General features: G+C 42.6%; 1 protein-coding gene across 1 annotated transcript in view; it reads right to left on the bottom strand.

Moving 5' to 3' along the window:
• Positions 1 to 466: 466 nt before the first annotated feature.
• LOC139658987 (ecto-NOX disulfide-thiol exchanger 2-like) overlaps positions 467 to 15,451 on the bottom strand; it is a 71,294-nt gene continuing 56,309 nt past the window's right edge. The window contains exons 8-12 of the mRNA XM_071537190.1: positions 12,750 to 12,937; positions 9,014 to 9,115; positions 4,688 to 4,793; positions 2,308 to 2,393; positions 467 to 598 (exon numbers count right to left, since the gene is read on the bottom strand). Of these exons, the coding sequence (XP_071393291.1) occupies positions 467 to 598; positions 2,308 to 2,393; positions 4,688 to 4,793; positions 9,014 to 9,115; positions 12,750 to 12,937 (614 nt within the window). The remainder of the gene's footprint in view (positions 599 to 2,307; positions 2,394 to 4,687; positions 4,794 to 9,013; positions 9,116 to 12,749; positions 12,938 to 15,451) is intronic.

Below are 15,451 nucleotides of genomic sequence, written 5' to 3'. Positions count from 1 at the left end.
CTCACAGAATGTAAAATACCACCCATGTATAGAAAAACAGCCAATCCTGTGACTGCGCTGAGATTGGCTCTCCAAAAGGGACTTCTAGTTGAATCCCATGAGACAGAAACACAAAAAAGGGGAGAGAGAGAGTGAGAGAGAGAGATATGATGTGTCTGTCACCATAGATACATCTACCTCTTTGTCACCATAGAGACGTTTCGATCAATCTGCCATCACAAAAACTGTATATTTATCTCCCTGCCACCCACACAGAGTCCCTGACATGTTCTTGTAACATTTGTTGCCTCCTCCCTGATCTATGCTGAAACATCTGTGCCCTCGTTCGGTCGAGTATAGTCCACCGTCTCCAATAGTTGTGGGCTTCATCCTGTCCCCTCCATGTCTCTCTACTGTCCTTCTGTGTCTCCTGTGTCGTCCCGTGTGCCTGCGGCCTCTTCCTTGTCCCAGCAGCCTCATGTAGAGTCTATGTGCTCTTGATGCCCTGGAAGCCACAGAAGTTCCAGCGTTTCTCCAGACTGGCTCCCACTCCCGTCAGCTCCTGTCTGAAGGTGCAGGGCAGCCGAGACAGCAGGGCCTCCACCTCACCAGGGTTAATCTGGACACACACACAGATCAGGCAACGATTAGACACAACACAAAGAGGAAGTCCACACGCATTAACACCGATAAACTCACATTTTCTCACACCTCCACCGTTCTCACACCTCTGCTCCTCATCCTCATTATTCTCAGACTCTCACAATACTCACACCTCCACTGAAAGCTGATGACGAGGGCAAGCATCAAGACAATATAAGCCACTTGACAGGATTTAAGCCAGCTCACACCACCTGGGTGGGCTGAGGATCATCAGTAAATTGAAAGCCTTGGGTGACAGTGCCAAGATCCACTGTATAAGCCGGTGTAGACAACCCACAGTGTCTTGCATTAATAACTAGATTGTTCAAGCCCTGCGCTGATGTCAGGATGCATTAAGGTCCATCATGGAGATATGACGGGTGTGTCATCGCCGACAATGGAGCCGTGTGTGTGGAGCCGCTAGATAAGCAGAGAGGATTGGGCTTGTTGTTGGGGAGTCTAGCCAGTACTATTGACAAAACTCTGTGGGCTGTTTGATGTGTTTTTGTGGAGAGTCAGTGTGGGAGCAACAGACACACCAGAAAACTCAGATGCACACAGACACACACAGAAACTCAGAATTGCACGCGCTCATGCTCGCACATATGACAACCATACACACACACACACACACAAATGAGAACACACACACCCAAACGGATGTGGGAGGATGAAGCCAAATGGCGATAAAAAAAACACCATGTTCCACTCCCCGTATGCATATGTAAGAAAAGTGACAATGTTCATAAGTGTATAGATGTTTTAACAAATTGATATCTATGGCCTCCTCGTGGAGGTGCCAGTGAGACAGGCCAAAAATCTCTCTTCAGATTTTTATGTAAGATGAGTGATAGAAGGTAGATGAGTGCAGATTTAGAAATCAGGAAATGTCCTTAGAGGATCAGTTTTTCTCTAAGTCTAGATGGTGATAACACAGCTCTGCTCCATTATATAAAAAAAAAAGGCTTAGCTATAACTTGTCCTGTCGTCCAGGGAAATCAGACTGACTAACAGCCTAAACTGGTAGTGTCAGACAGTAGCAGACAGAGGCAGAACGTGAATATATTTGTCAACAAGTGAGGATTAGCAAGAAAATTAGAAAGCCATAACTGCAAGAGCGGGGGAGGGGTGTGAAAACAGAGAGGCATGAACAGGACGAAGAAAAACTTGTATAAAAACCTGTATAGAAGTGTTCTCGCTAATGTGTGCCTAAAAGTTTAGCAAAGCAAGATTTTGACCAGAGGATCGCCTCATAGAAGGTCGGCAGTTTGAATCCCAGTTTGCATCAGTTGGGGAAAACTTGGTGGGATGAAACTGAATGCCACCCCCCTCCAATACCTGCTCCTGTGGAGTTGTTCAGCAGCCAACAATAGAGGGCTGTGGTTGTACAGGGCAACACCCGGTGTGATGTGAGTAACTGGATGAATGTGAAGCAGGGTGTTGCTGACAAAGAGCATGTGTGCTCAGCAAACCTTTCCTTGGATAAATAAAGGTTAAAAAAAATAGCTTGAAGTAGATGATGGCCCCAGCCTGCAGTTGAGGCTTGTTTCTGTGCCAGGAATCTAAAATGGCGCAGCGGGACCCTGGCATACAGCAGGCCCATATGTCAGCCCTGCAGGGAAATTTAATCTATGTCACTATGTCTAGGTCGTGTGTATGTGTGTGTGTGTCCCTGTGTGCCTTTACCTTGGTGTCCAAACGCTGCAGGTAGGAACAGATGTACTCGATGCTGGCTCCAAACGGATGGACGTGGAGGAATGTTGAAATGATTCCTGCGGTAGAACAAACAGGCCATGCAGAGATGTTAATTAAACTGTCAAAATGCAGAGACATATCCTGGCACATACTTTCTGTCTTCTGTCAAACATGACATCAAACCAACATAATATTCAAGAGCCCAGTATATCTAACTCCTTCTCTTCTCCCCTGGCTGAGTGTAAAACGAGTGAGGATGCTTTGAGTGTCTTTTCCCAGACTCCCAGTACTGTTAAGAGCCTCTTGTATATTGTGGCTCCAGATTAGAGGGAGTGTTTAATGACGGCTTTGATGCTGTTGTCTCTCATCAAAGCCATGTGCGACTGAAACTCTCCCCCAGCTCTCCTCAGCTGTCTATCAACTCACTGATACGGCCATCCGGGAGAGAGATAACCCTCCACCTCTGGTCACTAAGAGCCTTTGTAGCAAACAAACACATATGCACTGTTAACCAACCAGCTGAGACACAGATGGGGGTCTTGAAATAATCTGATCAGTGTGTGCGTATGTGTGTGTGTGTATATGTGTGTGTGTGTGTGTGCGCTATATAGGCTAAGCATGCTATGAGAAGTTTGGCTGAAGCTCAGACACTGAAGAGGCAACAATGGGAAATACATCATGTATAATACATGATTTGATGTTTGTGCAAAATATTCATTACATCCCATTATGGGGTAATTGGGTTCTCAGCATTAAAAGTGTTTTATTCTTATTCAAAAACATAACATGCCCTAAAAAGGCCCTTGCAACTCAACTATAAAAACAAAAAGTCGACTTTCATCTTGAATGCTATTGTTTTTCAGTTTTCTTGAGGAGAACAGTTCAGAGATTATGCAACTGTTTGCCGCTCATTTGAAGTGTTCATCTATATTCACTGCGCGGAGGGAGAGAGAAGGCAAAGAGAGATGCAACCCTTAGTTTTTCAATGAAACAAATTCCTTCAGGAGCCGAATGTTCCTTTTTCCTGCGGTGCTCACTTCGATTCAGCATCAAACAAGACGTCAAGAAGAGTGATTCTGACATAGAAATGTGCCAGGATCCTCAACCGCGGCCCGTCTCTGCCTCAACAAACAACCGGAGTGGGCACGTACAGACGACACGCACCATTGGCTACCTAACTACCTGTAAAGCCAATCACACAGTCACTCTGGTATGAGAGACAGTGGACATTGGCATTTCCAGCTCTGGAAAAGCAGACCCAAACTGACAGACACAGAAGCTGCGTCTGAGCTTGGTAGACTGTGGCGAAATCATCATATATCCTTTTGACTCCCCCATAAGACAGAGCAAGTTCTATCTTTCATGCTTTGAGCCAGAGAATGTCCTTGACAATTAACATGTGAAAATGCAGTACACTGGAAAATAAGCAGCAAAATAGGACAAGGCTTTGTTTACCACTATAAATTATGTAGATTATTATACACATGGGAGAAAGATGTTCGCCATATTTTCCATTATCATAAAGTCACACTGTGTTACGTAATCTAATGAGTAAAGTGGTCTCTTTCTCTCTTCGCATCTTCCTTCTCTCTCGCTCTAATGGCCATATAATTATGCATTGTTAGTACCTCAAAGCGATTGAATCAAATCAGAAAATTCAAACTGCATTGGAAGTGATATTGGTAGAGTGGCCTGTTGGTTAGACCAGGGATGGGCAATCTCAGCGTCTCAGGCTGAGAGTCTGCAGGTTTTCATCCCAACCAGAGGCCACACCATGTGATTTCACTGGTTAGTTCCTCTTCTCTGGTTGAAGGTGTGTGAACCAGTGAAATCACCTGCTGTAGTCTTTGGTTGGAATGTATGCAAATCCTTTATTTAGGTAAAAGTAGCAATACCATGATGGAGAAATACTTTATTAAAAGTAAAAGTCCTTCATTCAAAATTGTACGCAAAAGTATAGAAGTATTACCAGTAAAATGTACTTAAGTATTAAAAGTCATTCTGAGCCTTTCAGAGTGTTAAATTATTGATGCGTTAACCTGTAATAAGTATTTTAATGTTATACGTCTAACTACTCCATATACTGTTGGGGAGTTTAAACTCAAACACTGAAACATATTTATGAGCTTATTGTATGTTTTGCATGTAAAACCTTATTCTGCAAAGTAACTAGTAACTAGAGCCTTCAGATAAATGTAGTGGAGTAAAAAGTACAACATTTTCCTCTGAAATGCAGTGGAGTAAAAGTATGACTCAAGTAAAGTGCCAGTACCTGCTAAGAATATGTAGGTCACTCTGGATAGGTGCATTATCTAAATGCCTAAAATGTAAAGGTAAATGTATTGTATGCCATTGAAATGTGTCACCGTACCAACTAGCAGGGCTTCCCTCTCAGAGTGGACGGGACTGGGGAGATTCTTCTCTGGAAGACCATCCTTCTCCTGACTGCAGGACACCACCGATGATGCTGTTGCATCCTGGGGGACGATACATAAAACCCTTTGGTGTCAAACTGCAGGGGTGATAAACGCTTAAAACACCCACACAATATTTCAGTATAACAATACTGATGCTGATCAATCCAACACAGGGCACCGTGTTGTTGGTAGTTATCACACATTTGTACACCAGTGCACTCGCCAATCCACATGTGAATAGTGTTTGGATTGTGAGTAAATACAAAAATAGAAAACAAACATAAAAAAAAGCAGGACAAAAAGAGATAAAGGGCAGAGATAAAGGAGAGAGAATTCAGCCAGCAGCTATAGTTCTGACGGAGTGGAGTAACAAAGTGACAGAGAGAGAGAGAGAGAGAGAGAGAGAGAGAGAGAGAGAGAGAGAGAGAGAGAGAGAGAGAGAGAGAGAGAGAGAGAGAGACAGTGAGTGAGAGAGACAGTGTGTAAGTGAGTGAGTGAGTGAGTGAGCAAGAGAGAGAGAGAGAGACAGTGTGTGAGTGAGTGAGTGAGCGAGAGAGAGACAGAGAGAGAGAGAGAGAGATCTGAGAGTGTTAGCATTGCTAATGATCAGGCTGATGTTTACTGTTTACTCTTTACTCTAACTGGCTGATGTGTAGAAGTGAGGTTATCAGAAAACGTGTGTGTGTGTTTGTGTGTGTGTGTGTGTGTGTGTCACAGAAAAAGACAGAGAGATAATGTGTGTCCTGTATGACTGAAGTTTCTACAAAGCTTTGCATGGTGGTCTCCTCTAAAGAGTGTTTCCTGGTCTAATCAGGACACGGTGGCCTTTCCTTCGAGATCTCGCCTAGTGAATTTGTGCGTGTGCGTGTGTGTGTATGTGTGTGTGTGTATGTATATGTATTTGAGTGTGCACACGTATATGTGTCTTTGTATGCTGCGGCACAGGTCCGTGATTTCCTAACCCAGTTGTGTCTGGGTGATTTATTCAATGACAAATAAAGTCCCTGTGAACTGGATTGGCCTGTAATGATCTGTCATGTCACTGGAAGAGGTGAGAGAGGGAGGAGGAGAGGAGAAGAAAGGAAAGAGGAGGAGAGGACAGGAGAGAAGAGGAGATAAGGAAAGGGGAGGAAGGAGGAAGAAAAGCGTTTAGCAAGGAGTCGAGAGGGCTCAGACTTTTTCCACTTACATTGACTTGATTAGCACTCTGCTCGCTCCCTCTGTCATCTCGCTTTGACGTCTCCAGCTAGAGTCAATTAGAAAAATGAGAGGAAACGTCAATGAGAAACAAGTCACCCACTAATGCAATCAGACACACCAAAACTCTCCATCCCTCTCTCTCTCTCTCTCACTTTCGCTCTCTTACTTTGTCACACACACGCTCACGTGTGAACACACACACACACACACACACAAAGAGCAGCACGAACAAGGCCTAGTTTCACTGGGACTTTTTTGTTAATGTTCTTGAGATGGAGACAGGCACAGTTAGATAAAGCAAAGTCAAATAGATTACGTGAATATATGGCTCCCTATCCCAGAATAGCAACAAAAATAATTGGTTATTAAATCTGTGCCCTGCTCAGCAGTGCCGTGTGGAAAGTCATTGTTTTATGTAATCAGAGTTGCTTCCACAAGACACATGCACTCAAAGAAAACATAAATACATGAAATCCTGTTTAAAACGGTGAAAGTAGCCTTGAAAGCTGGTGATAACGCGACAATAGAGAATGTTGATAGGTGCATGATGAAACATGACATCCCGACAGAGGCTTTAGTGTACCGTGGGACTGACATGATAATTATATTAATACACAAAGAAAAATATAAGAAAAACGTGTGGCCACGCTGACAGCTGCAATCACAGCGTACGCCACGCTGCCTGAATGCACATAGAGATTGAATGTTTGCAAAATTATATATAGTCCACAGTCTATTGTAGACCTTGCACTGTCCTGTACCATTTACCAGTGTGTGCTGAGTTACATGCAAGGCGGCCATATATTTCTGCACCAAACCCAGCAAGACAAATCACTATACTTGTATTGCCCTTGGTGAATAAAGTGATTCTGCTTCTGTTGAAATAACATCATGAAGACGAAATATTGTAAGTAGCAAATGTAAGTAAATCCATTCATACTTCCCACTCATACAGTCTACTTTATATACTATATGTTGGACTTGTTGGCTATATAATAGAATTGTTTCTATTATATAGTTACATTGTTATATTGTTTCTTTTATTCTATGTTTTCTTTGCTGTATCCTATTACTTTTGCTGCTGCATGATCCAATTTCCCAACTAGAACGAATAAAGATCTCATCTTACTGAGAGACAGTAGGTTGTTGACATGATGATAGGTCAATAGTCACACTGACCTGAGCTAATGTAGATCCAGTAATATTTGGTGACAGTAGGGACAGTGATGGGCTAGTGAGGGTCAACCGATGGCACGAGGAGATCTGTTCAACATGGCAAATCACTCCACAATAACCACTAATCTACAGAGAAACTCCCCCTGCAAATTGATTTCTCTTTCTCCTTTTAATGAGACTGCCTCTCATGATTCATGTGTGCCCCCCTGTGTGTGGATTTAATTACCATATTTCCCCTGGATCACTCTTGTGGGGACACATTTCAGTGCTGCGCGACATTTTAATCAAAGTCATCACCATTAAAGTGCATATTGACAACTCTGTCACTCTGGCTGATCTAAATGAATGGCCATCATGCAGCAGTCTGGCTGAGAATGGTTAATTCTCCTCTTACTGAAAAATCTGCAGTCAGCAGATCAGCTGAGCGACCTTCAGTCTGCTCACAGCAGACCAAGTTGAGCAGCTCTGCTGATCAAAAGATGACTTGAGAGCAGAAAACAAGCCACCAGAGTCAGCAGCATGCACCATTTGACTGTAGCATATTAGTATTTTCATTATCCAATTACAAGGCTGATTGAACTTGAAGCTCATTCTCATGTCAGCCCTCCTCCTTGTTACCATGCTGAGCCAAAATTGGCCAACGAGCGATGCAAACATCAGTGGCAGTGGAACACACCTGTACTTCAATGACATCTCTGTTGTATTCAAATAGGTGACTTGCATTTAAATCACATCTCTGTGGTATTTTACATATTCAACAAACGCATGCTTCTCTTGAAGTGGAATGGCAAGGAGTTTCAGTGTTAAAATGTTTTTATTCCTTTATGCCTCAGGACAATTTGTTCCGTCTTAACATCTTTTTGTCTGGACACTGCGGTCTGTTTTAACACCTTTTTTCCCCATGTTAACACCTTTTTAAATCCATGGAAGGTTTATCAAGCACACAGCAACGAAGCTGCTGTGTGCTCAAGCTGCCCAGAATAACCTCTTCTGCTGTTTTAACACTAAAGTGCCTTACTCAAGGGCACTTTGATAGTAGCTGTTAAGAAGGAGGAGAGCTTCACTCATTAATTTTCCCAGTACAAATTATGGACATTTAAACTGGTGACCTTCTGGTCACAAGCCAGCTTTTCTAAGACTCTGCCATTCCCCATTGATAATTGCCTATTACAACTAGGAATAAAAAGGCAACAGATTGTGTTGGTTTCCGGAAATGGGAGAGAGAGAGAGATCTTAACGTGCGCAAATATTGTGTGAAATGTCACATATAAATAACAATGTCTAACTTCTAATTCTTCAAATTCCCCTTTAATGGTCCTTCTTAAAACATTTAAATGACCTCCCCTGTTCCTCTATTTTATCGGCTGAATAACGACCTATAGGCTCCAAATGCCCTACTTCCTCTTTCAATGGATTGGAGTGACCCGTCTGTCTCTCAGGTATTCCAAATGACTTGTCTTTTTCAATATTCTTCCTGCAAGGTATGGTTAATACCTCAAACATCTTTCTAGACTGTTCATTATCAGTGCCTCCAGGCAAGCTTCCACCCTTCTTTCATTTACCTTGGGTTAATTTAAGGACAAATCATTACACACCACTTTAGAGACGCACTAAAATCTTCAATAAAAATCTAGGCTGCGGCGGCTGATGAAATATTTTTCTAATATTCTTCACACATTTCTCTCCGACTGCAGCACAAATCAGATATTGTTTTCACTTTAAAATCCAGTTTGTCAGATTTAGACTTTCCATTTAAACACACTCAGGAACATATGAACATGAACACACACAGTCTTTTCTTGACTCTGTGTCTACATCCTCTGGACCTGTGTGTGTGTGTGTGTGTGTGTGTGTTCCCTTCTAACCTGTAGAGTGTGTGCAGTTTGCAGGTTCTGCAGTCCTGCCTTGAGGTTCTGGATTTGGTTCTTCAGCTGCTGTTTGTCCTCCATACTCTTCCCAAGCTCCGCCTCCCGCTCTTTTAACTCCTCCCTCATCTTCAGCAGTTGCTAAACACAGAAGAAGAACGGTTAGCCATTGATGGTAATGTCAGCCACTTTTCGTCAATGCTGATCTCCTTTTCAACAGTTTCCGCAGAGGGAGAGGGAGCTAACCTCATCTGAAGCAGGCTTGTGACTGTAAGATCCCTAGTTTGACCCTGAGCCGTTGCAGTGATTTTGTTCAGTGTGTGGCAAGTGAGGTGGGGATTGAGCGTTGGTCAGGAGGCGGAGAGCCAGCAGCGGTCCAGCTGGTCAACGAGGCACACCTGCGCCTAATGAGCCTCCCTGCATAATCTGTGACCTCGTTTACACCAGGTGTGCGTTCCGTTTGATAACGAGGAAACGAGGAGAAGAGGCGAGGAGGAGAGGAAGCGAACGAACCTTGCACGCGCCACATTGAAGCGACGTTTGAAGCGCCTCGCACACAGCATCTCCTTCCCCTCCACGGGTGACAGCTGTCTAGTTTTATCCACATAGAAACATTTCACAAAGTTAAGATTAATGTGTAATTCCTCTATGCCAGCCCCTAATGATACTCGCCTACTTCATGGAGGCAGAACACTTAAAAGACTTTTCTTAAGCTGATGTGTGTCTGTGCGAAGTTTTATGCTTTTGCGACTTGGATTGGGCAATGCTCGTGTAAGCTGTTTGACATCTTGCCAGCAATGAACCAAAGCTTGATTCTTTTTATACCCCTAAACCACCATAGATCTAGCTGTAAGAACATAATGTGCAAAATAGACAATGAAAGGCTGTTAATGAGGTTTAGTAAGAATTTATTCTCCCTGAAGGAAAACTCCATGGCAACCCACACAAACAATTCACAAGAAAGATCAACGCTATACTTACAACTGTGAATTTTATCTGTTATTTTTTCTACACATTTCTGACAATATGGAGCTGGGTTTAATAGCTACACAAATTATCTTCAGTCATTATTTCTGCATTCAGGATCCTCTGGCCATGCCTCATTGGAGGATGGAGGCGAGGAGACTTGAAGGCTCCTTCAAGTGTCTTTTAACCATTTGGATCTTGATGATGGTGGCTCATTTTTGGATGCTCAGCCAGTGAGGAGTCGAGGCCGTGAGGACGGAGGAGAAGGCGCATTTTGGCAAAATGGAACGCACCCCTGGTATTAAAATGCTATCTGCATGTGGATATGCTATTGGGATAATAAACAATCCAGTCACGCCCTGCTATTTGTACAGTATGCACTATTATTGTCTGCATTCTGTCTATGGGGAAACGATAATTTCCTTGTCAAAAACAGCACATAAATTAACCATTTCTATTCAGTTCTGTTGAGACGGACAAAGATTGCATTTAGAAACGCAATCAGCTGTTCACAGCCATGTTGCCCAAGAGCTGAGGACCTCCACTATCGCTGCCAGAGGGTGAATTATGTCACCTGAAAACCCCCTACTGTCAACAAAGACAAACATGGCAGATCAAGGGTCAACAGAGGTGATACCACTGTGCAGCCAGGGCTTAGTTTGCCATGGAAGAGGTTGTTTTCTAACTCTAGCCCTGCTGGTTTTCTACTCTACCTAATATCTATCTAATTACATTCACCTGGTGTAATCATGGACTGAATGAGACCATGGGAGGCACCTAGTAAATCAACTACCAGGTAAAACAGAAAACCAGCAGGCTCTGGCTCTGAGGACCAGGATTGAGAACCGCTGTGTGTAGTGGGAGCCGTAGTGATGACATTTTTACCTGTGGCTATGACGTTTCTATCCCGTAGACGGATACTTCCTCACTATGAGAACGCACTGTGCGAATTGCAATCACACACTCTAAAACGCTGAGATCCAATCATAATGCGAGCCAGAATCTGCCATGATGGCAGATCCTATCAAATTCTGATTGCCATGCATGCTGTATGTGTTTACACCTTGCATCAACACACGTTTTTCTTTATCCAGATAAGACAGATACAGATCACATTTAATATCAGGTGTAAATGGGATCTGCGTGTCTAAGCAGGCAGAGAGAAGCCTGAGGAATCAAAATGCCTTCCTCATTGTGTCAATATTTAGTATTTGCTTTTCACAGACAGTGAAAAGCATGGTTAGCCATTCTGTATAATGTCTTGTTGTAAAGAGATGTAAACATTAGAAGGACTAATGAGAGGCTAAAATCAACACAATGTATCGTTTTTTTAGGCTCCTAGAGTAACATCCATTCTCTGCTTGACAGAGCATCTAAGTGGCGTTGTGAAAGCGCAGACACGTCATGACAGCATAAACACATTTCAGTCAGTCAACTCACGTACTGAATAGGGCATTTTAATTGAGAATAAATGTAAATATAGATTTTATTTTGGCGTCAAGGCTCTGTTTCAAATCACCCCCTGCAAAGCATAATTTACAGCCAGCCAAAAAAGTAAGAGCAGGGAGAGATCAATGCAGCTCCCCCCATGGGGAACCATAAAGAAAGAGACCACAGGTGGATGCTGGAGGTGGAGGGCAGGTGTGAGATGCACAGGCAGCAGCAGCAGCAGAGAAAGAACAGGTGAGTTTGACAGCTTAAATATATCGCGCAGTTGGCGATGTCTAACACATCAGCTGATCCAAATTAATTTATCTGCTGATAATAATTCAGGGTAGTTTGCAAGGCTACAGAACAACACAATTTCACACCGGAAAAGCACAAGATGTCCAAATTGTCATCTAGATATTATTTTAATCAACTCATCTAATCTTTTCGTACACATGCCAGGGGGCGCGTTTTGTAAGGGTAATTAAATTCCACGATGTTGAAATAAAGTGGAAGCGGATAATAGATTATCTGCTTTGAAAATAATACATTCTATGACATCCCTTTGTTATGAAGAATAGAAGCAGCAAGCTGGGTCTGTTTGACAACCCAGCAGGTGATCAGAAAAGTGGATTTCTGCCTGAGGAAGAGTTTTCTTTTTCCATTGCATTGCTAAATGTTACCAAGGGGGATATTTTATTAAAAATGGCCTAGAGCTCGAAATGGCTTCTGTAGAAGGCTTTCTGACATTATGAGGAAGATATTACTCCAATCTCAGTGTCTCGTCTTGGTGCCAATTTGTAACATTTATGATGGCTCGTGTGCTCTTGTAGACATGCATGTGTGTGTATGTGTGTGTATTAGGGATTGACTAAAATTGGTTTTTGAAGGCCGATACCAACACTTATATTTGTGACTGAAGCAGATTTTTATCCTGAAATTCAATATCTTTAAAATTGGCCATTTTCAATGTCAGTGTTCCCCCCATAACTTAATTCTTGTCAGGGAGGAAAAGCCTCTAAAACACCATTTAGACCATCATGGGACACTAAAACTCTCCATTGAAACCCAGACAAAAACCCACCCCACATTTTCAATGGCAGTGGAAACGCTGCGATACATTAGGCCTTTAAATGAAGAATTCATTTACAAAAATATTATTGAACAACTGAACGAATCGATAAAATGTGCAAAGAAAATCAAATTTCACTGTTTTGATGCAGCTGTGGTTAGGGAGGAACCTCCAACATATTGGAGGACAATATGACTGGCTGATAATCCGATATTTAATAAAAGGCCAATATTGACCTGATGTATCTGCAAACTGATATATCGGTCTAAACCCAGTGTGTATGTATGTGTTTTTGGGTGTATGTGTTACCTTCTGCATGCCCTGCAGAGCCTGCTGTAGGAAGCTGAGCTGCTGAGAGTGTGTGTTGTCCTCCTCGCTCCTGATTGGCTGGTTCTTGCCCTGTTCCTGCTTCAGCAGCTCCACCTCGTTCCTGTAGGCGTCCAGCTGGCAGCGCAGGGAGTCGTTCTCCTCCTTTAAGGCTTCTGCCAGGGAAACACCTACAGGCAGACAGACACATACACACAATATTAGATTATTATAAAATAACAATTCTCCTCCTGTAGGTTTCCACCTCAGGCACAAATAGGAAGTACAAACACAAACACATACATACACACATAGAGGCACACACACACACACACACACACACACACACACACACACACACACACACACACACACACACACACACCGGTCGTTTACAGCTAACAGGATTAAGGGTTGGCAAACTGATTCTAGAAAAATTACAAGGGTTTGCTGCATTTTGGTAAATCATTGTACACTCACCATAGAAAATACCTCAATTCCTTTAAAATAAGAGGACTGGGAATATTTTTCACAAATCATCCCCATTTTTGCTTATTACACACTGGAAACAATTAAATCGCAAACACATGTCACCCTCACATCACACATCATCGCCGCCAACTTTGTTCTCTGACTCTTTATGACTCTTTATTCTTTTCCCTCACACTAATTCAGAAAGAATAAAAAAATACAATGCAATTCTTCATAAAAGCTGCCAAAAAATTAATTCTTTTTCATCTCAGTAACAGCAGAAAAACTGCAAAATCCCCTAGAGACTGTTAGACAAAGATTCATTCTCCTCCTTTTACATTTCTGAACCAAATGGAGAGTATGAGAGCCTTTAAGAAATTACGTTCCCATGCAGGCGATGAAATACAATCCCTATTGAAAAATGGCAAAATGTGCCTTTTATCTCTAAATAGGCTTTTCCAACTTCAATAGGAATCTTTTTTTCCTATTAACTTTCCTGAAGAGATTTAATTCACTTGGGACTGACCTCAACTTTGCCACTGAAAGCAGGGCGAGACAGATTTATTGATTTTGGTGTATATTCCACTGATTATGTATTGATAATACAAGCACAAAAGGAGATAGTCTTTTCAATACAATTACAAATGAACAGACTTTAGAATAGTTATGTCTATATGAGAAAATATACCTTCCCATAAAAACAAGTTTAAATGAGTCTCTCTTACAGCTCTATGTGGGTGTAGAGAGGACTCAATTTATGATGTAATTTGCAGTCATTTCCTATAATGGAAACGGTTTGGTCCACCTGATATATTATAACACCTGACATATTATAAAATATTGCTATAGCCGTTTTAAGCACAACTTGACTACTGATGGTTACAATGACTACCTAGGTTTTTTCATGACTTGTATGAGACCTATATGGTGTTTTAAATATACCTACTGTCAATATAATTTCTAATGCGAGTGGTGGTAGGTAGCCTTTAGGTTAGAGAAGGAGGGCTTGTGACTGGATGGTCGTCAGTTCGAATCTAGGTGATGAAAGTGAATGAGAGACTCTCTTCCTTCCCTCAACAACTACCGCTGAAGTGGCCTTGAGCAAGGCACTCAACTCACACTGGTTCCCATGGAGCTGCTCAGTGACATAAACTCTGAAATGCAGATTACGTGTTGCATATACGAATTGTGTAAGATTACGTTCCTCCATCACAAATTGGATTTTGTGGCAATACCATGAATTGGACACCATTTTCACCTGTTCATCACATGAAAAGGTTAGCCAATGGTTAAGTATAGGCCAGTAGAACAACTTTGGTTTTGGTTAAGGTTAAGGTTAGGCAATGAAAACAACTTTGATTAGGGTTAGGGTTAAGATTAGCTTTTTTGCATCAGTTGGGAATTGTACCCTGGTCATTGGAGTTGAAGGCAAATGTATCTGCCCATCAACCACCCTAACCAAAACACCCTTACTTTCCACCAGGCTATTTACATGTCAAACTACTGCCTGTTTATAGTTGTGTGACATGTCTCTTTCACATAACCCTTTTGTGGTGGGAAAACATATTTTCTGTCACTTTTTATGCTCATTTCAAGAAATTTCAAACCCTTGCCCAGGGTTTGTTAGTCTATTATTTCTTACAAAAATGATAATGAGCGAACCTTTGTGAAGCCACAAAGTTACGGAAGTCCAAACGGCTTGTTTAGAGGCTCGGTTTTCTAATATGGATTGTGTGGATTTAGTTGGCGACCGTGCGTTTTGATACTTTCACGATGTTTAGATAGCACATCCAACTCCTTTAGGAGCTGGTTGTGGATCTGAGGAGGGCCAAGGCACCGGTGACCCCTGTTTCCATCCAGGGGGTCAGTGTGGACATTGTGGAGGACTACAAGTACCTGGGGGTGTACATTGACAATAAACTGAACTGGGCTAAGAACACTGAAGCCCTCTACAAGAAGGGCCAGAGCCGTCTCTACTTTTTGAGGAGGCTGAGGTCCTTCAACATCTGCCGGACAATGCTGAGGATGTTTTATGAGTCTGTGGTGGCCGGTGCTCCCCTGTTTGCTGTTGTGTGCTGGGGCAGCAGGTCGAGGGCAGCAGACGCCAACAGACTCAACAAACTGATCCGCAAGACCAGTGACATTGTGGGGGTGGAGCTGGACTCTCTGGCGGCAGTGTCAGAGAGGAGGATGCTGTCCATGTTATGTGTCATCTTGGACAATGTCTCCCACCC

Source organism: Centroberyx affinis, unplaced genomic scaffold (assembly GCF_046629955.1).
Source record: "Centroberyx affinis isolate AG114_WGS23_722 - 3 ecotype Tasmania unplaced genomic scaffold, CSIRO-AGI_Caff_v1 ptg002989l_1, whole genome shotgun sequence".
NCBI lineage: Eukaryota > Metazoa > Chordata > Actinopteri > Beryciformes > Berycidae > Centroberyx > Centroberyx affinis.
Note: the sequence above shows the minus strand (reverse complement) of the source record. Positions and strands in the feature narration are given on the sequence as shown.